At 32.9% G+C, this 24,334-nt stretch overlaps 1 protein-coding gene across 1 annotated transcript; it reads left to right on the forward strand.

The window, feature by feature from the left end:
- Nucleotides 1-903: 903 nt before the first annotated feature.
- Nucleotides 904-24,185, forward strand: LOC123668627 (circadian locomoter output cycles protein kaput). Its single transcript, XM_045602343.1, has 13 exons — nt 904-941; nt 1,535-1,683; nt 1,770-1,951; nt 2,036-2,153; nt 9,909-10,004; nt 13,928-13,988; nt 17,282-17,520; nt 18,112-18,259; nt 19,586-19,769; nt 20,941-21,129; nt 21,697-21,852; nt 22,085-22,207; nt 23,691-24,185. The coding sequence occupies exons 1-13, from the start codon at nt 904-906 to the stop codon at nt 23,877-23,879; spliced, it is 1,872 nt and encodes a 623-aa protein (XP_045458299.1). The 3' UTR covers nt 23,880-24,185.
- The last annotated feature ends 149 nt before the right edge of the window (nt 24,186-24,334 follow it).

The following is a 24,334-nucleotide window of genomic DNA, read 5'->3' on the forward strand; positions in this document are numbered from 1 at the left end:
GTCAGTGTAGTTGTGGCATGTCGTTATACTGTAATGACACAGAATGAATTTATGTGTATGTAAAAAATATGTATGTTTTTAATTTAGTATGTATGAGTTTCGTAGTGACAATAATTTTTATATTTTTGTGTAGGAATTAAATAGTGTTCGTGAGTGTGATCACCCCCCCCCCCCCCCGCAAAAAATGACAGACAGTTTTGTATCGGTAAAAAACGTTAGGTATGGCTACTCCCCTCCGTGTTGCTCTTTGGCAGTGTATATTTTATAATTGTTATTATTTTGTAATATTAGTAAAATATAAGCAGGTGGAAAAAGAAAATTTTAAATTATTGCTTATATTTTCAATTATAATATAGAAAGTTTATCGTGCGATTTTCGAAATCGTGCCTTTTAACCCCGTTTTAGGGTATTCTACAAGTATTCTGTATTGTTTGTTTGTGCTGCCAATTTTTAAAAGTATTGATTGATTTTTACAGTGTTGCTATTATGCATAATTTGGTTCGGTGGATGGATGTAAACTCCTTTTTCATTAAAGGAATGCTGTATTCAGTGAGAATTTTACTGTACCAGTAGCTACGGAGATAGGAATTTCAACACAGTAGTTTGATTACCAATGCTATGTAATTTGTATACAAAAGAATTAACAAAGTTGGAGTTAATCTTAAATACTCTAGTGCGCTATTAATTAATAACAGGCTAATAAGCAACTGTTTTGCAAAGGTTTTTGAGTGCATATCTAAGTGAGTAAGCGGATAAAAATTATTAATATTTTCTTTTCGTATTATCAGTAAATTTTAAGTCTCAGTGGTTTTATTGTGTGTAATTGTGTAGTGGTTTTATTCTATGTGATGTGTCGCCTCTGTTGTACAATTGATCGTGTCTTGTAGAAAAGGCAAAACCACCATGGACGACGACGGCGATGACAAAGATGACACCAAAAGGTATTTACTATAATATGTTTAAATGTTTACAATATACAACTTAAAAAATACTTGTAACTTAATACATTTCATTCATTATTAAACAAGTTTTTGTTTATTGATTTTGTAAATAAAATGTTATTCATTGGAGTAGCTATTGGAAAACAGTGTTGTATAGACATTATTTTTTCTGAAAATTGCCAACTAATCTTGGTTTTTATTTTCTATTTTGCCCATGGCTAAACAGTTTTCATAGATAGAATTAGTTGCAGTGAGAAAAAAATGTTATGTTTTGAGCAAATTTGTATGTAATGTAATCTTAAGGAAATATTTATCTAAATAAATATTTCGATATCTCAAACATAAGTTTAAAATCGTTTTACTTTTGAAAAAGTTGATGTTCGAGTGTTGAAGATGTTTTGAAAAATAACCTTAAAAGAATATATAAATCTATGGAAGATTCAATGTTGTATTATTTAGTTTGCATACAAATACGATATCTTTACAATCATTTCAATCCTAAACTGTCTTTTTGTTGTTATATTAAAATAAATATATAGGAATTGAGGAATATAATGCTTTTATTATTGTAATAAGAGTATAAATACTTTTAGGAGGACAAGAAACCTGAGTGAAAAGAAGAGGCGAGACCAGTTCAACATGCTTGTTAATGAACTTGGCTCAATGGTTTCTACTAACAATAGAAAGATGGACAAATCTACTATTCTTAAATCAACAATTTCTTTTTTAAAGAATCACAATGGTAAACATGATTTTCTTTTGAAAATGACTAAAAATCTATATAAATCAAAATATGTTTTAAATATTTATAATCATTTATTATTTTAGAAATAACTGTCCGTTCGAGAGCTCACGATGTGCAAGAAGACTGGAAACCTGTATTTTTGTCCAATGAAGAATTTACTTATTTAGTTCTGGAAGCATTGGAAGGATTTGTTATGGTGTTTTCAGCTACTGGTCAAATTTACTATGTTTCAGAAAGTATAATGTCTTTATTAGGACACAATCCAGTAATTATACTCTATATTCCTATAATGAATTTTCAAACACAATTATTTCTATAATATATAATATTAAATTTCTTTTGATTGTAGAGTAACATAGTAAACAAAAGTATATTTGATTTAGTATTTGAGGATGATCGTCCTAACTTGTACGGCTTACTACAGAATCCTGTTCCCGTAATACATCCTTCTCAAACAGTAACATCAGGTTTGTTTATTATAATTATCCATTATTTAATAAATGTGGCGATTTAGCTAAATTTGTGTTAATTTTCTGCTCTGATTAATTAAATTGCTCGGCGAATCATAACTATAAACATAAGCTGTTGCAAATTAGTTATATTAAGTATATGATGGCATTGCATTAAATGCAAATGTTCATGTAATACTTTAAAAATACTAATATATTATTTTCTTAACACTTTTATACTTTTTGTCTTAAATTTAGTGCAGTTGTGAATATAAGTGTTTTTTGTGTAACTGCAGTAATTTTTGAATAAATGCAGTTGTGAATTTAAGCATTTTTTGTCAAGTTCTCATTAAAAAATTTAATTGACAGATAACAAGTCAATAAATGCTATGCTATTCTATCAAAAGTTGTGTTAAAATTGTCTTAATCTAAAATAATTGACTTTTTGTAAAGATGCCTTTTTTACATGAAATACTACATGCTTAAGAACAACTGTGAATATATTTTTGTGGTTATTAATAATAATTATAAATGTGACATTATCTTGTCGATTAATAATTCAAGTCTCAAAATTATTAGAACCTAACCACCAGTGAGTTTATGACTGTTGTATTACACCTATTTTGGTGGAATTTATGTGAAAAGTTATTATTATTATTATTGGACAAAATTCGGAATATTATATATAAATATATATATATATATTATGCATGTGGCTTACTATTTTAAGTTTCATTTTGTCTAGCTCGTTGTTCCAGTTTTCAGTGACCGCATTATCTCCTTGTGGATTATGGGTTCGATTCCCACCCTGGCAGGTGGTTGTTGTATATATATTATTTATGTGCATATTTAACAAAAAATAGACATATCTGAATAAGCCTGCCACAGTGCTGATTTTATTCTAAAAATATTTATTTTGATTTATAGTAATTTGTAATAATCTTACTATGCTTGCATTGGCTGCTAATAATAAATACAAAAATCCTATAGCCATAAAATATCCTCTTATTGTTGTGATTTTGCTAGTACTTAAAAACTGAAGCGAAATAATTGAAGAGATATAATCAATAATTGAGTAATTGATGCTGGAAAAAGAAATTACAGTAATAATCTAATCCAGTAAAATGATTATCATTATCACCTTGAATTCTAAGTGAAAACCTTTGCAATGTTAATTTCTCTGATTATAAAAATAAACTGTGTTTGATAGTACTGTGGTGCTTATATCAATACATAGTATAAAACAAAGTGGTCTAGCCACTATCTGTATGCTAAGATCTTTAAAACTATACAACAGATTTTGATGCAGTTTTCTTTAATAAATAGAGTGATTCCAGAGGAAGGTTTATATGTATAATACATGCATTAGAGGAACACTGATAGTTTTTGCGTGATTACAGCGAATTATAGTTATTGTATAATTTTATAAACACAGCATTGCACACTCAAAGTAAGCCAGATATAAGAGGTCTCTCCTTAATGGTTCAGTGCGAGTGTCAGTGTTATAATTTAGATTTCTTCTTCTTCTTCTTTAAAGACTATGGCTCCATCAGCTTTTCGTCGATGATTTTGCCAATGCCAAGTGCTGAAAGTGTATAAGTCTGGAGACGGTCCGTTTTTGACAGTACAATAGTGGGATAAGCCGCTTAAGCTGCGGTTACTTGAAAATATTTGACATGATTAATACTTTTAATTTATTGGTAAATTATAATTTCATATCATTGATTCTAATAAACTTAGCTAAGACAGCACAAAAAGAAGATTGCACTAAAATTAGAAGAAAACAAACATTAATCGGCCGCGGAATGTTTTTGGGAAGCATATCATATAGTGATACAGTTAATTTCAGACAAAAAACAAATGATCTAGAGATCCCGGTGTCCAAGCAAGCGCTACTTCAATATTCGATTGATGACATTTAAACAGTGTCTCTTTTATCTTTAGAGTAATGGGAAGATTATTTTTAGCATGAAATGGACTTTTCAATAAATCCTGGAAGCAGCTTCGAGAGTCAGTGAATACTACAGATTTATTAAGACCATGTGGTTCAATATATAAGACAGCTTCCAAAATGGCAATACATTCACCTGAGAAAGTAGAGAAGAGAGGAGACAGTTTGTAATTCAAGATAATATTGTATTAGGAATCCAGACAGCAGAACCAACGTTTAACTCGGGGTTCATTTTAGATGAGTCGGTTAAGAAATGCAACCATTCCGACCAGTCCGAATCGATTATTCTATTAAACTCAAGTGCAGCGCCAGATGATTCTTTAGTAACTCCTAGGTTCAAGATAATTCTAGGGTGTTATATCAAGGAATCGTGAAACTGATATGTACCATTGATGTTGATTTTAAGAAAAGATTTAGTAAGGGGAGGTTTATCTTTATAGATAATTGAGATCATGGGGTTTATCAATTAAAGGGTGAGAAGGGTTTTGTATGGCATGAATAATGAACCTGTCACATAAGAACTGTCTGCGTAGATGTAAAGGAGGATCAACCAATTCCACTTGAAGGGCATTAATAGGAGACATTTTCATTGCTCCAGCTATAATAATTTAGATTTGTAAAATGGCGTTACCTTTTCAGAAAAGAAACGTATATATGTTACAGTTAAACCTCGAACTACGGTAAATCCAAAGATTTAAGAGTAAGTCTTAGGATTTACCGACATGAGTTGGTAAATGTAAGGATTTATGAAAATGAGAATTTTTTTTCAGGCTTTTACTATTACAATTTAGTACATGCTAGGTTTTACCACTGACAGCTAGTAAAAGTTGGTTTTGGGAATAAAACAAAGATTAATTCTTATTAATTTATTTCAGTCAAAACTTAAATTATTTTCATTTGGAATTTATATTTTTTTTAGGTCAGTGATTTAGTCATTTAAAATTATTTCCGAAATAGTAAATATTCAAGAAAAAAAAGTAAAGTTTGTTTGAAAGAGAGGAAGGGCCGTATCCTTCCCACCTTCCCTACCCTTCTTCACCTTCCATGGAAGCTAGTATAAATTTTGATGTAAGTGAGAAAAGCATGGATGAAATAGTGAAAGCGTTGAAAAGTGTGAGATTAGGTAAGGCTGCAGGGTATAACAGGATTACCGTCGAAATGCTAAAGGCTGGACATGGGAAGTGGCTAGCCAGCTGTACCGCCTTTTCAATTTGTGCTGGCGAAATGGGCAAGTACCGGGAGACTGGTGCAAAGCCGTAATGGTCTCATTGTACAAGGGAAAAGGGTCACGGCGGGACTGCATAAATTACCGCGGTATAAGCCTCCTCAGCGTCGTCGGTAAATTGTATGCAAAAGTGTTGATTAAGAGGGTTGTGAATGAAACAGACGAAAAAGTATGGGATGCACAAGCGGGATTTAGAAAGGGAATGGGATGTACGGATCAAGTCTTTACTTTGCGGTTCATAGCCGAAAAGTGTTGGCTAAAAACAAACAAGTCTTTTGCGCGTTCGTGGATTTAGAAGACCTATGATGAGTGATGAGGAATGAATTGTGGTCAGCATTGTCAGTGAATGGTGTGAGCAGTATCCTCATACGAGCATTGCAATCTCTTTATAGGGATTCTAGTGCTTGTGTGAGAATAAAAGGGGCATACGCTGAATGGTTTAATATCGAAAAAGGTAGACAGGGATGTGAAGCGTCACCGTGGCTGTTTAATCTGTTCATGGACAATTCACAACCACCGCCACACAATAATAAGTCAAGTCTTTGCTTGTCTTAAAGGAGGCTACAACGAAAACTGCAAATATTGTATTTTTTACTAATATTATATTTAAAAATTACAAACCTTAATTATTCTTAATTAAGTATATCTTGTATATAGATTTAATATGAAAACTAAAAAATTAATCTAAACTTCAAGTTTTTGCCACAAAAAAAAAACGACGTAGTAATATAAGCACCCCTCAACGGTAAAAGAAATGAGTCCACACAAAGCTTCCCAAAATATATTTCTCTGCAAAATAAGATTCGTACAAGCAAAGTTTTAGGAAAAATAATTAGGTGGCTTTCACCGAAGGCCGGCTTCCTTGCGGGGGATCTTTAATAATTACACCCACCAAAACTTTTACCTAACAAGATTACGGGGAATTAATTACCTTCGGCTTTTCTCATTATACTTGTTTCATCAACTTGTGTGATTACATAGTTTATATTATAGTAGAGGTAATATAGAGAGGAGGAGAGACACTAATAGTTTTTGCATCCGTGCGAAGACGGGGCCGGTCGCTAGTTATATATGTCGCAAATTCTTTTACTGGGTGTACCGATTTGTATGATTTTTGTTTTAATCGAAAGGCGGTGCTTGTCATGTGGTTAAATTTAAATTGCGAGCAAACACAATTATCCTATGTTCTGTTTGTTAAGGGCTAGTAAATTTACACTGGAATATAATACAATAGTATAGTTGTAGTTTGAGAATATCGAAAATTACTTTTACCTTTAGCAAATGAAGTGGCTGAAAGTGCACTCGTTCTTATATCTAAGTTTGGTTTGTCGGACATTGATTTGATGTGATTATCAGTATGGCGGATACAGGATTAATAAACCATTCTTTTTATTGATTAGGACTTCTCTGAAAGTTATTTTTAACTTGTATGGGGTCTGTGTATTCAGTTAAACTTAATTCATTCATTTATATTCTATTTTCCAAGACAATATTATGATACTAATACGTGACTTAGTAATGACAGTAATCTATTTATCTTACGTAACTAATCTCTAATATTAGATCATTAGATTTTGTCGTACTGACAAATATTTTCTCTTTGGTTAAGAATTCCAAATTCAAATCTATACAGCTATTTACTCATGTACTTGTGTTTCAAAAACCGTAATTCATTTGTTTTTTCCTCTTTTGTTTTTCATCTTTGCGTCACACAGTTTACAAAATGGATAACTTGAAATATCGTGTTATTATGAGTACTAGTTCCACCGTGGCACCAGTGCTGCAGAAATGGCTCGAAGGGTTAATGATGTGTACGACTGGGGTGTCGCAAAAACACAGTGCGTCTTTGGTTCCAACTGCTAACAACAATAAGTGGATGGCCAGAGACCAAAGTTGATAATGAAGAATTGGAAGCTATTGTGGAAGCGGGTCCATCACAAACCACGTCCGAAACCACGAGAGCTGCAGGCTGCGGTGTTCATGATAAAACCAACAGATTACCATTTTTTTCGAAATTTGGATAACTTTGTGCAAGAGAAAAAATTCAACTTCGATGGGGCAGTCCAAACCGCCTTCAAACATTTTATTGATTCCCGTCTAAATGGTTTTTTTTAGTAAAGGTATCAATAAAGGTCAATAAAGGTATAGGTACCTATAAAATGGCAAAACTGCCATAGATAGCAATGGTAAATACTTTATATTCCGACCAAACAAAAAGCCAATCTCATAATATGTAAGGACCTAAATATATAAAAAAAGTCGGGTTTGTTCGAACATATTACTCGAGAACAGCTGAACCGATTTTCGTGGTTTTCGATTTGTTTTATTTGTCTCCGTCCCTAATAGCAGCATGACTATTAAAAACATTGAAATTTTGACGAAAAAAAAAAATCCGAAACAATGTTCATGGGTTTCCTAACTGCCAAACATTTCATGTTCATCTCGTCGATACGGTAAACTCTCCCCTCAAATTAAAGAACGTATTTAAATAAAGCTTTCGACATCATATATCAACAATATCCGTGTAATGGCGTATTTAAGATTTTAAAAATGTACTTATATTATGTCAGTAATGAAAAAGGATTGACATAATATATATTAGTTGTCAAATATTTATGCGTGCGTTCAGAAATTTATTTTGTGTACATAGCTTTCCTCTATATACTAATAATGCATTTTTAACAGTAATAAAGACATATAAAAAATGTGACATTAATTATCGTTATATATCGTCGACCGAGTAGAATAGCAACACCCCCTTTCTTTCCGTGGGGGTCGTAAAAGGCGACCGAAGGATAAACTTGGCCCAAAATCATCAGGGTCCTGGAGAAGGAAAACATCATTAGAAACCCGGAAGTCCCCGGAAAAGAACCCGGAAACCCCGGGGTCTCCGTCAAGCATTCGTGGCATAGCTCGAAATGAAAAAGACTCCTGCAGCCGAACTGGCTCCACACGTATCGAATCGTCGTTCCTGTGGGCCTAGCCAGTGAGGTCGAGAGGGTGACGCAGAGCTTAGGCAACTTTCTGACACTGTTTTTATATCGTCTGCAATAGATGGATTAAGGCTAATGAATGAATGAATCTATACTAATATTTTCAAGAACTTGTGGTTTGAATTGAAAAATTCTTTTTGCTTTAGATATTCCTTTTTCCGAGGATGGCTATAGGTTATTTAACATTTTAGTACCTTCTTTAACAAATTAACGGCACAGCTAGTATAAAATACTACAGTAAAAAAGTAATTTTAAAACAAACTATGTACAACTGACGAATGTTAAATTCTTCGTTCATAGCAAATACACGCGAAAATGCTCTCATTTACCAATGTAAATACCAAATCTTTCTGGAAGGATTCATCGATATTTTTGTGAATATTTTGTTCTTTTTCGAACGATTATTTAAAGGAAAGTTGCTGCCTGTTTCATTATAAAAATAATTTCAGGCTTCTTTTTATTATTATTTGTATCGTAAATTGAATAAACTGTTCAAGTAGGCGTAGAAGGGTAAATCTAAAAATCTTTTATATTATATATTGAAAAATATCCAGAGGACTCATTTATGCATTTTTTTACACCAATAACTTTCAATATTGCCTAAATAGCACGTATAGTCGCCGGGTGAAAAATTGTTGATGTTTTCGATTTCAGTAATATTCGAATATGATTTGGCGAACGTTCAAGGACTCGTAAAGCTAATGGAAATCTCAAAAATCAAGTCATCAATCGAACCTGTATGTAATGTTAAACCTAATGATCTATATTCTAGATCTAGTAAGAGAGATTTGTATTAAAATTATTATTGTTTTGTATGAAAGATGACATCCTAAAAATATATATTTTTAATTAAGTTAAAAAAACATTAGCGACCCGCCCCTGCTTCGCACGGTTGCAAAAACTATCAGTGTTCCTCTATGCATGTATTATACATATAAACCTTCATCTAGAATCATTCTATTTACTAAAGAAAACCGCATCAAAATCCGTTGTGTAATTTTAAAGATCTAAGCATAGCAGACAGCGGCAAGCGACTGTTTTATACTATGTAGTGATGATATGTAACTTATTACACCGTAAGTGATTTCACAAAATTTGTACAAACTGCTGCAAATGTGAATTGTTTTTGGCGAATGATAATTAAAATGCTGCAAAATTACAAACTTACGAACGAAACTTCTATGCTTAAACAGTGTTTAACTTCAAAACTGTTTATATATAAATAATAAATTAATTGGTATTATAATAATAGCTAATGGTATTATATAATCATTATTTTTAACTGTAACTCGTTGCTTTTTGCAAATTGGTACAAAGGCTTACGCTGTGGATTGTTGAAAAGCCTGAACAAAAAACCTGTATAATATGCCTGCGTTATGTATTATCTTCAAAAAAGACTTTGCGAACTCAAATTTTACAAAGATACTGCTGTGCTTAATTTTCATTAAAATTAGAGTTTAGGCTGTGAGATATCTGCAGATAAAGTATTTTTAAGTGATCAATATGTTTATGACTTTACGTTAGTTTATATGTTAAATTTCATTTTTAACCGGTAACTTAAAATGCGTAAATGCTATTTTTATAACAGCTTTTTTTATTTTCAGAGAATGAAATAAGATTTCAGTGCCATTTACAAAGAGGTACATTGGACTTTCGAGATGAGACTACGTATGAACTCGTCCAGTTCAACGGACACTTCCGTAAGTATCTTTGTTTCTTTATTTATTTATTATTGACACACATCTGGAGAATTCGATGCTGGTTCTTTTTTTCTAATTCTGGGGATACAGGGATTATTTTTTTCAAGGTTATTAACATTAGGTAAAGATTTTTTTTTTTTTTTTTTTTTTATGTCACTAGGTCAACAAACAAGCGTACGGCTCACCTGATGGTAAGCGATTACCGTAGCTTATAGACGCCTGCAACACCAGAAGCATCGCAAGCGCGTTGCCGACCCAATCCCCGATCCCCCCAGGAGCTCTGGTCACCTTACTCACCAACAGGAACACAATACTGCTTGAAAACAGTATTATTTTGCTGTGATCTTCTGTAAGGTAGTGGTCTGTGGGGTAGTACCCCCAGTCGGGCTGCTCCATATTTTGAGCAGGAAATTCCTGCTATGCCCTACCTCAGTTAAGTCAACATTTTATAAAAAAAAAAAAAAAATTTAAATATTTTACAAACATATATATATAAAAAGAAAACACTCATCATTTTAAGGTATCTTTTATAATACTGTAAGAAATATATCTAAAAATTACCCAGTAATAATGTATTAAATACATATAGACTGCGTTCACAATAGGTAAATTAGATAACTTGAGCACAATTACGAATACGGAAAAGAAGCACAAGGTAGTTTTCCAAATTTCTAGATAGAATTTACCTACAACCTTTTTTATGATCAATGAGATGTAATGATTTGCTACTCAATAGTACTAAGGGATTTGGCTAATTTAACTTAATTATAAATATTGTCTAAGGCCACGAAGCGATCGAATGGCATAAAAAACGAAATTTTATAAAGTAGCAATAGCTGACTCTTGTTTAAGATTTATTACTATTTCGTTTACGTTAGAAAAAGTACAAGTTACTAAATTCTTAGGAAATTAACAAATTATTTCTGAATTTTCTTATAGAAAAACAAAAAGAACATTCGAATTATTAAAAAAAAAAAATAGTTGATTGTCAATCTACAAGTGCCATCACACTTTTAAAACCAGATATTTTCTTACGGAAAATTTATTTAAAATAACTTGTTCAAAATAAAATCAACATAATTTGTTTATTTTGCTGAAAGTGAACATTAAAGATGGTAACATTTTTACAATAAAATACAAACCTGCGCCTGTTATTAAATAAACAATCCTTAGAAGTTAAACATTACAAAAGTAAAATATAAAGAATTTTAAAATAAACAACAGCTTGTGACTCGCAGTTTACGACTTCGGAAAGTTTTGGGTATATGCATACATAATCAAATTCCACAAACGATTATAGCATTACCTACTGTCTAAAGTTTATATTAAGAACTATGTAACAGCTTAAATCATCTTAGTCGGTTCAAGATTATATGAATGACAAAGATATGTGGGATTTTAGTGGCGCTGTAATTATGATTGACAGTTTTTGTTTTTTTTTTTTTTAAATAGGAATTGCCCAGTTTCTTAACGATTCATTTTATCAGAACCTTCGTTTCGAATCAATGGTAGTTCACATTGACCATAAATAAACTATTTATGACTTATATAGTAATTATAATTATAATTTTATTTAAATTGTATACGATAAATCAAAAAGTAACGATTGAAAGAATGGCGTTGAACATTTATATTTAATCTAGAATGACTTACAGTATAATATGAACTTATGGTATAAATTAGAAATTTTGAGAGGATTTTAATTTTATACTGTAATTATGTCTAGTTCTTGTTTTTTTTTTATATTGAAAAACGAAACTAAGAAAATACATGATTCAGCATTTGTGGAAATTCTACTCTTACGGGGTGATATGGTGCCATAAATTTTGTACGACAGACTGTTATTTATGAATTAGAAACATGATCTTTTATTTTTGGACTACTGATAAAAATCAGGAAATAATAAACCAGATGCTATATCAAAAAGAATCCTTATAAATATTAGGTCTTTATCTATGAAATTGATAGTTCAAAACTAAAAAAAAAAAAAAAATAATCGCTGAGAACTCCAATTTCAAATTATTTTTATTTCAAAAATATAAAATTCTTTTTTTATAATTAGTCATTTGGTTAATGGTTAGCGTTCTGTTTACATCGCATTTGTATGTTTTTCGTCGTCATGGATATGTTAAAAATTCGAGTGATTATGGAGTATGAGTTCCATCGTGGTAGCAAAGCGGCAGAAGCGGCACGCAACATCAACGACGTTTATGGTGCGAACACTACTAACAATCGTACCACCCGTTATTGGTTTTCTCGCTTTTGTTCCGGAAATTTTGATCTAAGAAATGAACCACGTGGTCGGCCGAAAATGATGGTCGACAATGACGATTTAAAGGCGATTGTGGAGGCTGATGATTCTTAAACTACAGCTGAATTAGCAGCAGTTGGTTAGATCCTTTTTCAGTACCCAAACAATGCCCTAAACGAAAAATGATCCCCTAAGAAAGTTAAGACTGTTTGGCGGTGTAGCGCCGGTGTAATTCATCACAGCTTCTTACCGAATGGCATGAGCATTACTGCAGAAGTGTACTGTGAAAAACTAAACACAATAAGCTCGCACGTCTCCAACCAGCTTTGGTCAGTCACTCGGCTCCGCTGCTCCTGCACGACAACGCGCTACCTCATATAGCAGACGGTCTCCAAGTTACAAGAGCTGGGGTTGGAAGTCCTCCGACATCCACCGTACTCACCAGATCTTGCCCTCTACAGACTTCCACTTTTTCCAGAATTTGGATAACTTTTTGGCAGGAAAAAATTCAATACCCGAGAATCAGTACAAAATGCCTTTGAAGAGTTTGTTGCCTCTCGTCCAGCAGAGTTTTTCAAGAAAGGCATCAATAAGTTACCACGTTGACAAAAATACATTGATTCCACGGGTAATTTTTACTTTGAATAATGAAAATAAAAAGATATAGAAAAAAAAATGCGTTAACTTATTTCATTAAAAACGGCAATTTCATAGTAAAGACTATTATAATAACTTTATACACAACTTAAGTCGCGGGAAAGAGCCTTACTAATAAATCATAAAGCGCAGGAAGCATTTTTGTTTTTAAATATTTTATGGCGTTATTGCGACTTTTCTTTAACATTTATGGCTAAGGTAAGGGTAGAATTGATTCATTTGCTGCGTGGCAAGTTTATATACTATTTAAATTGTGTAAATGTCCATTTTGTTTTTTATAAGCGAAATAAAATACTGCTCCACTGCGGGTTTGCGGTTATATTCCCTACTATAAGTAATGATTGCTATCAGGTGTATATGATATCAACTGGGTTCGACAACTTAATGTGCTCTCTGAGGCACTATTGATGCAAAATTTTACAAATACAAATAACCATCGTGAGCGGAAATCGAACCCGCAAACCGCCAATGTCAAGGCTCCTACACGGCACACGCAACACTACAACTACTTCCCGAATTTGAACTTAACTGATATGGAAGATAACCAAAAAAAAGCTGTTCTTGCGTGTATATGACGCTTAATTTTAGTCTATAAAGAAAAAGAAGATAAATAAAATTGTGATTTCATAAACATTTTTTTTTTCATACAGTATTGCATAATAAAGTAATTATAATACGCAGTGAGGCCCGATGGGTATTAAATTAAATCAAATATATTACATTCAATTTCGAAGTATATATAATATTTGTCAAATAGAAGAAGTTTTAGCATAAGATAGGGTTTTAGTTTTGCGTAAGTAGAACACTATAGTTACAGCTGTTTTTATGTAGAGTTTACATTATTTGACAAGTTCAATATAACATAAAAAAAATTATGGAACAATTAAGTATATTTGCATCATATTTTGAACAAAGTTATAACTCTACTCATTTACAAAAACGCTTAAACTACTTTGATGTTTTTTGTATATCTCACATATCTCACATGGCTAATGTTTGAACAAATACATTGCAGGTACATATATGGAACAAAACGAAGGTCCTAACGTTCTGTATCAACAAAATCAGGACTCGAGGTATAGTATTTATAAAATATGAAAATAGTTTAAATATTACATTAAACCAAAAAGCCATTAACAATTTGTATCAAAGCTAATTATTAAGCCTATTCTTAATTTTTTACTACGTTGTATTGACAGCTTTTGATTGTTATAGTTCCGTATCCAATTGAAAAATGGAAAACTTTCATAAAGACTAATGGTAGTTACAGATAATATGCTTTGTAATAGCGATACAGTTGACATCAAACGTATACAGTCATGGTATTCTTTAAGAATAACAATTTATAAAACGTAAAAAATCATAAGTGGTTAGGGTAAATTCGGAGTACTCAATTTTATAAATAAGTATGACGCACCATAAAACAACACGTGAGAGAAACGGTGTGAACAAAAAATAAATATTTAACAAAAGGTTTGCTAGCCAGCGGACCCTTTTTATATCAAAAACATACTATTTATAAAAGACAAGCAGCGAAACCCAGCGGGTGCTCGGGTAAAACATATCGTATATTCAATAGCATGAGGAGGTCATCTCTCTCCCTTTCTTGTCGGTCCCTTATGTCTGAGGATCGTGTTCAGCATCAGCGAGCGGATTATTTGCCTCCATTGGTCTCTATTCATGGCGTCTCTTACGACCGTGTAAAACTTAGTGGCAGATGAGTTTTTGACTTGGTCTGCCCATCTCGTTGGTGAACGACCGCGCCATCTTTTGCCCTCCGTGTTCCAAACCACAATCAGTCTCTCCAGACTTTCATCGCCTCTGCGTATCGTGTGGCCGAAGTACGACAAAATGGGTTGTTGGCATATGGTGGGCAACCTGGTTTTTATATGGAGCTGGGAATCCATTAGGGCGTTTCGCAGTCCAAGGTATTATCAGCATTCGCCTCCAGCACCACATTTCTAATGCATCAATCCTTTGTCTTTCTCGGGCCAGGATTGTCCATGTCTCAACTCCATAGAGGAAGATAGGGAATACAAGGGCTCGTACCAGATTGGTCTTGGGTTCTGATACCGATTCCCCTTTTCTTCCAAATGTTGTTCAGACGCGTCATAGCATCTTTTGCCATCCCAATACGCCTTATTTCGGGGACACAACTGCCGTCATTGCAGGTTTGGGCGCCTAGGTAAATGTAGCGATCGACGGTGTCAACGCCCGGAATATTGAGAGTATTTTTTGATAGGTTTCCGGCTCGATCCACTATCATAACCTTAGTTTTCGTTCGATTTACGAGGAGTTCATAGACACCATCTTTTTAACTTTGATAATTATTACAAATTCCCATCTCAAATATGTAGATCTATTTACCATTAAAAATATGGTGTTACCATTAAGCAAATAAATAAAATTGACTAACTGAAATAGTATTAAGAGCCATTTCACAATTTTACGCTCTGCAAGTTTAGGTAAATTTGGTCGCATCGCGCGAGTCGTACGAGCCGCGCGATCTTTGTGCTAGTACGTATAGTGTGACAACCAAAAGACCATCGTGATCATTTTCTGATGTATAATAAAAATTATAACTATGGTATAAAATGTTTTTTACATAATTAATTTGTTAAAAATTTCAAGTATGTTATATAACAACAGTCAATAAATTTAAAATAAAATTAAAAAAATCAATTTTATGAAACAATTTTTTTAAATTGATTTAGTTTTTTCAGTTTACGAATGAATCTAATATTTACGATATGAATAAAAAAGCATTTAATGACATCGACACCGACGAACATATTAATTAACAAATAACAAGACAAACAGATTGAAATGCCTATTTGTATTGATAGTGTGAGAAAAGAAAATTAAATTATACATTTGTTTACAGAAATTATCATTATATTATTTTACAGTCATTTTCGTAATATGTTTATTTTATTTATATTTTATTATGAAAGTATCAAATGCGTTTTATCCGCTATAACAACAGGCGCTTGGCGCGTGTGAGCGAAAGAGACGGCTCCGCAGAATTTGGCGTGGACCTTACCTCTAAGAGCGCTAGCGCTCGACTGATTTACCGAGCTTGATGCGTGGCAATATATACTATCTTTTTATTATTTAATATAAAATGTATTAAAAATAATTACATCTTTTAATTATTTTTTTTGTATTCCTTAATGATGTAAGTTTACTTTGATGAAGATAGTTCGTTAAAATTTCTTAGTTTTCTAAGAGAAATATCGCTTTTAAAATTGTACTTATTTGGAAAATATTCGTAACTTTAAATTTTTTTTATTGTTTAATAGAGATACAAATGGAATCAAAATCTATGATAGTGGACAACAAAATTATATTCCACATATTATGATATTTTTTTAAAATGGTTTAAACGTAGAGGTTATTGAAAAGTAGGACTTCAAAGTATACATTGCGACCGTTTACCCAGGGAGGAGGCTGATGAAAAGGTTAATAATTTTATACACATAATATAAATCAAAATTCTGATCTGACTATGGACTACAACAAATGTTGCTCTGTTATATTTCAAGAATATAAATTACATTATTGCATCCAACACTGAGATTAACGACGTCAAAATATTACAATTTCGCGGATTGTTACCGATTTTTGTGAAATGGCTCTTAATTAAAAAAAAACTTACTCAAATGAAATATTTATCTTTTATTGTATAACACATATTTACATTTTTATATCTATAATATGTATTTGCAGTTTTTCCTTTATTTTACATTATTTCTTTATTTCTCTTCACAATACTTGCTTAATATTCTAGATTGTTTTAGAGTCTTTGGAATTAAATTGTGTTATTCTATATTATTTCAGAATATTTGAGCACATTTTAGAACATTTAAGAATACCCTGGATGGTGACTGACCATTCTGAAATATCTTAGGGTTCTGAATTAAGTTCTATAATTATAGATAATTTCCGAATTTAAGAGAACATTCTAGATGATGATAGATTATCTCATATCATATTAACAATTATATATTAGATAATTCTAGTAAATTCTAGAATATTAATTTAAAAACTAGGATTCTTTAGAAAAGTCCTTACGTGGTAGAAAAGGATAGACATAAATTTCAAAACTTGCCACACACTATCACCCAATTCTACCCGTGCGCAAAAAATTGTTTATTTATGACATCACATTAGAAACCTTTGAAACTATCAGTGTTCATCTATGATGCATTTATTATACATACAAACCTTCCTCTGGAATCACTATTTACTAAAGAAAACCGCATCAAAATCCGTTGCATAGTTTTAAAGATCTAAGCATACTGACAGCGGGAAGCGACATTGTTTTATACTATGTAGTAAAGCAGTTATTATCATTGTTTTGTTTCAGGTTACTGTTCGTCTGTACTGGAAAACTTTGCACACCGCAATTGCTTCGCGACGTGTCTCTCGTGGACTCAAATCGAAGCGAGTTCACATCTCGTCATAGTTTGGAATGGAAATTCCTTTTTCTGGATCATCGTGCACCGCCTATCATTGGCTACTTGCCGTTCGAAGTGCTCGGCACTTCAGGATACGACTACTACCATTTTGACGATTTGGAGAAAGTCGTGACGTGCCATGAAGCTCGTGAGTAATTTTTTGTGTTATTTAGTTATGTTTTACACCTCATTGGATACATATTATGCAAATAAGTTAAATAAGTTTAAAACAAACTTTATTTAATTAGACTTAACAAGCACTTTTTTAAATTTTACATCGTCTTAATATACGAGCTACTCTGGCAACGTAATTCTATATAACCGTATAACTAGAAAGTGAAACACTTAACTGCCAAATACAACGAAAGAACTGCATATGGAAACGAATTATTTTTGTCGTAGAATGTTTTTATTGTAAATTAGCGATCCGCCCCGGCTTCGCACGGGTGCAATGCTGATAATTTAAAATAAGTATTTACAATGTAAGCGCCAAAAAATCTGTTTTTGTACGACATCATATAAGAAACCTCTAAAACTATCAGTGTTCCTCTACTATATTATGCATGTATTATTAACATTAACCTTCCTCTTGAATCACTCTATTTTAAAGATCGTAGTTTTAAAGATCTAAGCATACAGACAACGGGAAGCGACTTTGTTATATACTATGTAATGAATACCATATATATGTATCTATATAAACCTTCGAAAGTATGTATCAGAGAAAATTTTGTTTCAGTAATGCAAAAAGGCGAGCTGACGTCATGCTACTATAGGTTTTTAACCAAAGGCCAGCAATGGATCTGGTTACAGACCCGCTTCTATATAACTTACCATCAATGGAACTCCAAGCCAGAGTTTGTGGTTTGCACACATCGCGTCCTAAGGTATTCATTTAATTATTTTTAAAATATTATGTAGTTTAAATTGGTTTTTAGATTGAATAATTGTGTTTGCTCGCAAACGAAAAAAAAACCGACTTCAATTACATCGACGAGTAATACAACGTAGATCGACGAAAAAATAGTCAAGTAACTACGCGTTATCAAAGATTACTCCAAAAGTAGTTATCAGATCTCGATAAAATTTAAATGTGACCACATGATAAACATCCGCTTTTGATAAAATTAAAAATTATCAAAATCGGTACACCCAGTTAAAAGTTATTGCGGATTTTCGAGAGTTTCCCTCGATTTCTCTGGGATCCCATCATCAGATCCTGGTTTCCTTATCACTGTACCAAACTAGGGATATCCCCTTTCCAACAAAAAAAGAATTATCAAAATCGGTACATCCAGTAGAAAGTTATTCGGTATAATACAACGTAGGTCGACGAAAAAAGCGTCAAGTAAAAACGCATTATTAGATATAACTCGAAAAGTAGTTGTTAGATCTCAAATAAATTTAAATGGGACCAATTGGCACACACCACCTTTCGATTAAAACAAAATTTGTCGAAATCGGTCTACCCGGTCAAAAGTTCTGATGTAACATACATAAAAAAAAAAAAAAAAAATACAGTCGAATTGAGAACCTCCTCCTTTTTTGGAAGTCGGTTAAAAACAATATTGTTTTATAAAATATTAAAGGGAATGTTAAACAAAAAATAAATAAATAAAGTGATAGATTAAGTTTAAAAAATGAAATGTTTCATTCTTCAACCATATTTTAGTACTAGAGATATGGACCAAGTAGCAGCCAATACTTAAGACAGTAAAAATGATTATCTATACATATAATAAAATGGTATGAAAGTCAAAACTGTACATTGAATATTTTTTTAAAAGAATACTTGGGGTGTGATCTACAATCGATACCGAAGACAAAAATATGGTTTTTAGAATTTTTGTCTGTCTGTTTGTTTGTCTGCATGTACGTCCGGGATAAACTCAAAAAGTACTGCATGGATTTACTTCAAATTTGGCACGAATATTATTAAGAATTCGGGTCAACATATAGGCTACATATTATCACGCTATCACCTACGGGGAACGAGCAGTGAACCTTTATTTCTTCAACGCATTCTATAACAACGCGTAATCTATCGTCGCATATTTGAATGTTGTTGTTATTATGTTAATAATAGCCATGCTATAAACTAGCTCCACACTATAAATAAAGACATTCTGTAGTATATTTAGTATCAGCATTGCACCCGTGCGAAGCCGGGGTAGGTCGCTAGTTAATCTAATAAATTTACATCGTAATTTTAGTTATGCAGACATAGACAAAAGCACAAAACAAGAAACCACGGAAGCTGACACGTTGGGAGAATCGGCTCATAACAGAAGTGAATTGAAAGAGACATCATCAGAAGATGCCATGATGGCTATGTCACCATCCTATATGTCTGAGGCCAGCGATGCTTTTGGGAATTCCTACCACTCCGTGTCACAGGTATTATATTTTTAATATAGACAAAATATCTCTATATGCTTTATGTATAGATTTAATATGTTTGACTAACCCGTAGGCTTAGTTTGTAGTGACTGCTTTCTGCTCCAGTGGTTGTGGGTTCGATCCCCGCCCCGAGTCGGGTTGTGATAAATATTTAAGTATTTTTGTGTGTAATCTATATTAGCCAGCTGTTACCTAAAACACACAAATTAAGATGCTTATTTTATGCACAAATGACGGTGTCTGTATTGTGTGCGTAAAACATATTTATAATTACTTTATATTAAGTAGAAATTAGAATTTAAATATATATTTCTAGCGCGTTTTATCTACTTTATTTAAATTTCGTAATAAAAAAACGTTATTAAAAAATATTATAGTAAATTGACAAAATCGAAGTATCTTTTACCCTTGTTTAGTTTTATAAAAGACTGTCGAATATACAATAATATAATCTATTTGAAATCAACATTTACACAACTAGCGACCAACGCCTGTGTTCTTGCAAGTGCTAAATTAAAAAGAAAAAAAAATACGTCATAAAACTATTTATTTACTACAATGTAATAGCGTTTTAACGCTATGAAACCTTAAAAACTTTTACACGCATGAAGTTTTTGCCTACTCTCCTCTATTTAACTGTTGTCTGATCGCTACCGAGCGAAAAGGTCGCCTTTGTACATCAATGTTAGTATTTTAAACTAGTTTAATGTAAATATGTGTTTACTTATTAAAGAATATGTATGTATTTACTTATATATTATAGTGAGTATGTATATGTTTATGTATATGTATAAGTATATTTGTATTTTGGTATGTATCTTTATATGTATTTGTTAATGTGTAGTATGTTACATTTTTGTATATATATATAAATTTTATTTTTTTTTTTTTTTTTTGGTGTTTTTTTTTAATATTTATTATTTATTTTTTATTTTCTTCTGAATGAATACTTCTTGCACTGTTTGCCTTGCTATATGAAACACTTACTCATGACCATGGGTTGACTGGAAGAAATCTCTTTCAAAGATAAGTCCACCTTTGCCATAAACCTTTCTATTATTGTATGTTTTATATCTATTTTTTGAGTGCAATAAAGTATATAATAATAATAATAATATGTTGAATGTGAACAATAAAGATCTATCTTATCTTCCTAACTAAACCCCAGCCGGCGTCGGTGAAGTCAGCGGCGACGTCGGCGGGCAGCGCTTGCGCCACGGTCGCTACTATTGGTACGGCGACCTCGGCGACCGCATCGTGGCACACCCGCGCCTCGCAAGTACGCTATGCCACCGGCTCCGACACCGCATCCGTATCCGGAGATTCGAGGTCATTCCAACGTCATAATTCACAGGAGGTAAATTACTGCACTAAATTAAGAATTTATTTTTCCTTTGATCTTCATCATTTCAGGCAAAGATTAAACTTAGTCTTCCTTTTAAATTTCGTTCGGATTAGTACAAAAACATATTTAAAACTTGTTTATTCAGTTATTTTTAGTAGATTTGCACGAACGTTGATTCTTGTAACCTGCTTACAATAGATTTTTTCCAGAGTTTGCAATGAGATATCAAATGATTCATTAGTGACATCGCTCTGGTTTAGTGGTGCGTGTACAGTGTACGTGACGTGTCGGCGATTCCTGCTGGGGATGGACATTTATTTGTATTTGTACTGGAAAGAAACTGGTCTGGTTGTCTCTCCTTCGTGCCTCGGAGAGTACGTTAAGCTGTCGGTTCCGGTTATTATCATAGACACCTGATAGCGATCGTTACTCATAAAGAAAATGTTCGCCAACTCGCACTTTGGCAGCGTTGTGGATTAATCTTCGACCCTTTTCCTGCCTGAAAAATAAAGACGTCTATGCCCAGCAGCGGAATGTTACAGGTTTAGTCAATTAATTACATTAAATGATTACTTCCAGACGCAGCGCTTGTCCGAGCCGGCGGTGGTGCCTCAGCATGGCATCGGAGCGCAGTATCTCGAGCCGATGCCGTACGTCACGGCTGTCGGGGTGCCCGGCGTTCTTTCCTTACATCCGCTTCCGGTCAGCGTTAGCCCAGACCAAGCTCAGCTTCAGGTATGCCGCGTCGCCCTTGATATATTATACATATTTTTTTTTTAAATAAAAAATGTCGGAACTTCGAACCCAACCCCGATTAGTTTATTTATGATTGAATTATTTTGATTATTTTAAACGATTACAATTAATTATTTTTAACACGTATATTATTTAATTTTTTAACGGTGAACGCACCCGTAAGTGGTTAAGATTGTCCGTATGTGATGATGCGAGCTAGTGGCCGCGGCAGGAGCAGTTGCAGCGAACGCACCGCGAGTTACAGCAGATGATAGTGCGCCAGCAGGAGGAGCTGCGGCAGGTGAAGGAGCAGCTTTTGCTGGCGAGGCTCGGTATTTTCCAACCGATCCTTAACGTAAGTCGTAAAGTACGGGGTCAACACCTCGCTAGTGTTGCAGTCTTGACGTCACGCAACGGACATCCGGTCGACTCACTTTACGCATATTTTCCGCTTTTGAAAGTTTCGTAGGTCTCGATTGAAGTTTCTTTCACTGTATTAACAATATCAAATCTAACAGTTTTTCCATTGTAATTTATTATATAATCGTACGAATTGCTTCTTAAATGCTTATATTGTCTCTTAATAATTGAATTATACTCACTGCATATTAATGTTTCCATTATTATACTGCTTCTATTATTGTCATCACATCATCATCATCACATCAGCCTTTCGCAGTCCACTACTCAAAAAAAAAAATGGCGTGAACTCATGTGTTTTGCCCATAGTCACCACGCTGGGCTGGCGGGTTGGTGACTGCAGGGCTAGCTTTGTCGCACCGTAGACGCTGCTTAATAACTAATGCTTAACGCTCTTTAATGCCGTAACCACACAGCATCTATTATTGTAATCGTTGTATATTCCCCTTATTATTTGTTTTCTAATCATCAAGACCCGCATAGACGAGACATAGCTCTAAGACTACTCTTGGCTGACCTAATTTGACGGCTAGTAACACTCACTATTAGTCAATTAGTTCACAAAGGACCAAAATTATTGTGTACAAAACCAATCACTTCCACAAAAAATTGAGGACATCGACGATACGAACTGTATAAAAGAATAAGAGAGTCCTGTAAAGGATATAACTGATGTACCAAATATAAATCATAGATTTTACTTTATTTTAAAAGTTACATTGCTAACGTGACAGTCGTTACGTACCACTAAAAGCCATGATAAGTAATAAGAACCCATAATAAATATAAATTCAGTCACGATCAAATAATAAAAAAATCTTAAACAAATTGCAGGGGCTTTTTTTTGTAGCAGTAGTAAAAAATTAAATTATAATTAATACTATTAAATTCAGTATTGTCATTAGAAAATTTTAAGTAGTGCTCGCTTTTACTAATTCTAAAGCAAAAATAGCTCTCTTTGATGGATCATGGCGATGACATGACTCAGTGGCGAAGTGGCTTTAATTTTTATCGTTTGCGAACACAAGCCGTTTTTTCTGTGCTTTGCTTTCTTTTTGTAGATATTGCTTGAGGGCTTGAAATTATAGTGCTTGAAAAAAGGAATTCGTACAAAAAGTAGTATTTTAAAATAAATAAAGATGACGCATACATACATATTAACAATAACAAATATAGATAATAAGTAATTATAATTTTATTTTCAATTTTTTCAATATACTTTCATATTTAATTATAAGTTGTTATTATTTTAAATTTACAGTATAATTTTAATAATTTATAAATTTTGTATTATTTTTGGTAAATACTTTAATCTCTTTTTATCTAATGATCTCTTTAATACCTCTTGAAAGTGTAAAATAAAGTCTTCATCACACTTAAGATGTTAATTATACCGCTACGTGTTGTTAACATTTTAGGTTCAAGACCCGTACGCACATACCGAGGAGATACAACAAAACCAGCGACTACCGGCACAGATCCAGTACGAAGGGACATCAGAGAGACCCGTGGCTGCGTATCCTCCCCGCCCCTCTCCCTCCGCGGGTCACCCCTTGCACCAGAACCAGAACCAGAATCAACACCATCACATGCCACCTCAGCAGTAAGTCATGAACTTACGACGATTTCCCTTAACCCGGATCTCATATAAAATACTTCCTACTTAGCACAAATATAAAAATGATATGTATTTTCAACGTTATTTACCATTTCCGCCGTAATGGCCGTAATATTCTACTTTAAAAATAGAATAATTCTTATTGTTGTTGTGATTGTTTCGATATATGGTGTTGTAAAGAAAATGTGTAACATATTTACTGTCACTCCTTAGTCCGTTGTCTAACTATCGGTGTTTATTGTAATATATATTTTTTTCCATTTTTCTTATAATTATATTAATTATTAATGTTAAATAACTTGCGTTATTTTTATTAAATTAATTATAGGCTATGTATGTATGTATTAGCAAGTGATTATGCTTCGTGTACATTACTTGTTCTAACAAAATAATTGTTAATTTAAGATCGATTCAGAGGTTGGGACTTCTTATCTTAGTACACTT

Source organism: Melitaea cinxia, chromosome Z (genome assembly GCF_905220565.1).
Source record: "Melitaea cinxia chromosome Z, ilMelCinx1.1, whole genome shotgun sequence".
Lineage (NCBI taxonomy): Eukaryota > Metazoa > Arthropoda > Insecta > Lepidoptera > Nymphalidae > Melitaea > Melitaea cinxia.

Coding starts and splice junctions, on each gene's coding strand:
- LOC123668627 (XM_045602343.1), top strand. CDS start 904: ATGGACGACGACGGCGATGACAAAGATGACACCAAAAG. Junction 1,952..2,035: donor CTTTATTAGGACACAATCCA/GTAATTATACTC, acceptor TTTTGATTGTAG/AGTAACATAGTAAACAAAAG. Junction 10,005..13,927: donor CCAGTTCAACGGACACTTCC/GTAAGTATCTTT, acceptor AATACATTGCAG/GTACATATATGGAACAAAAC.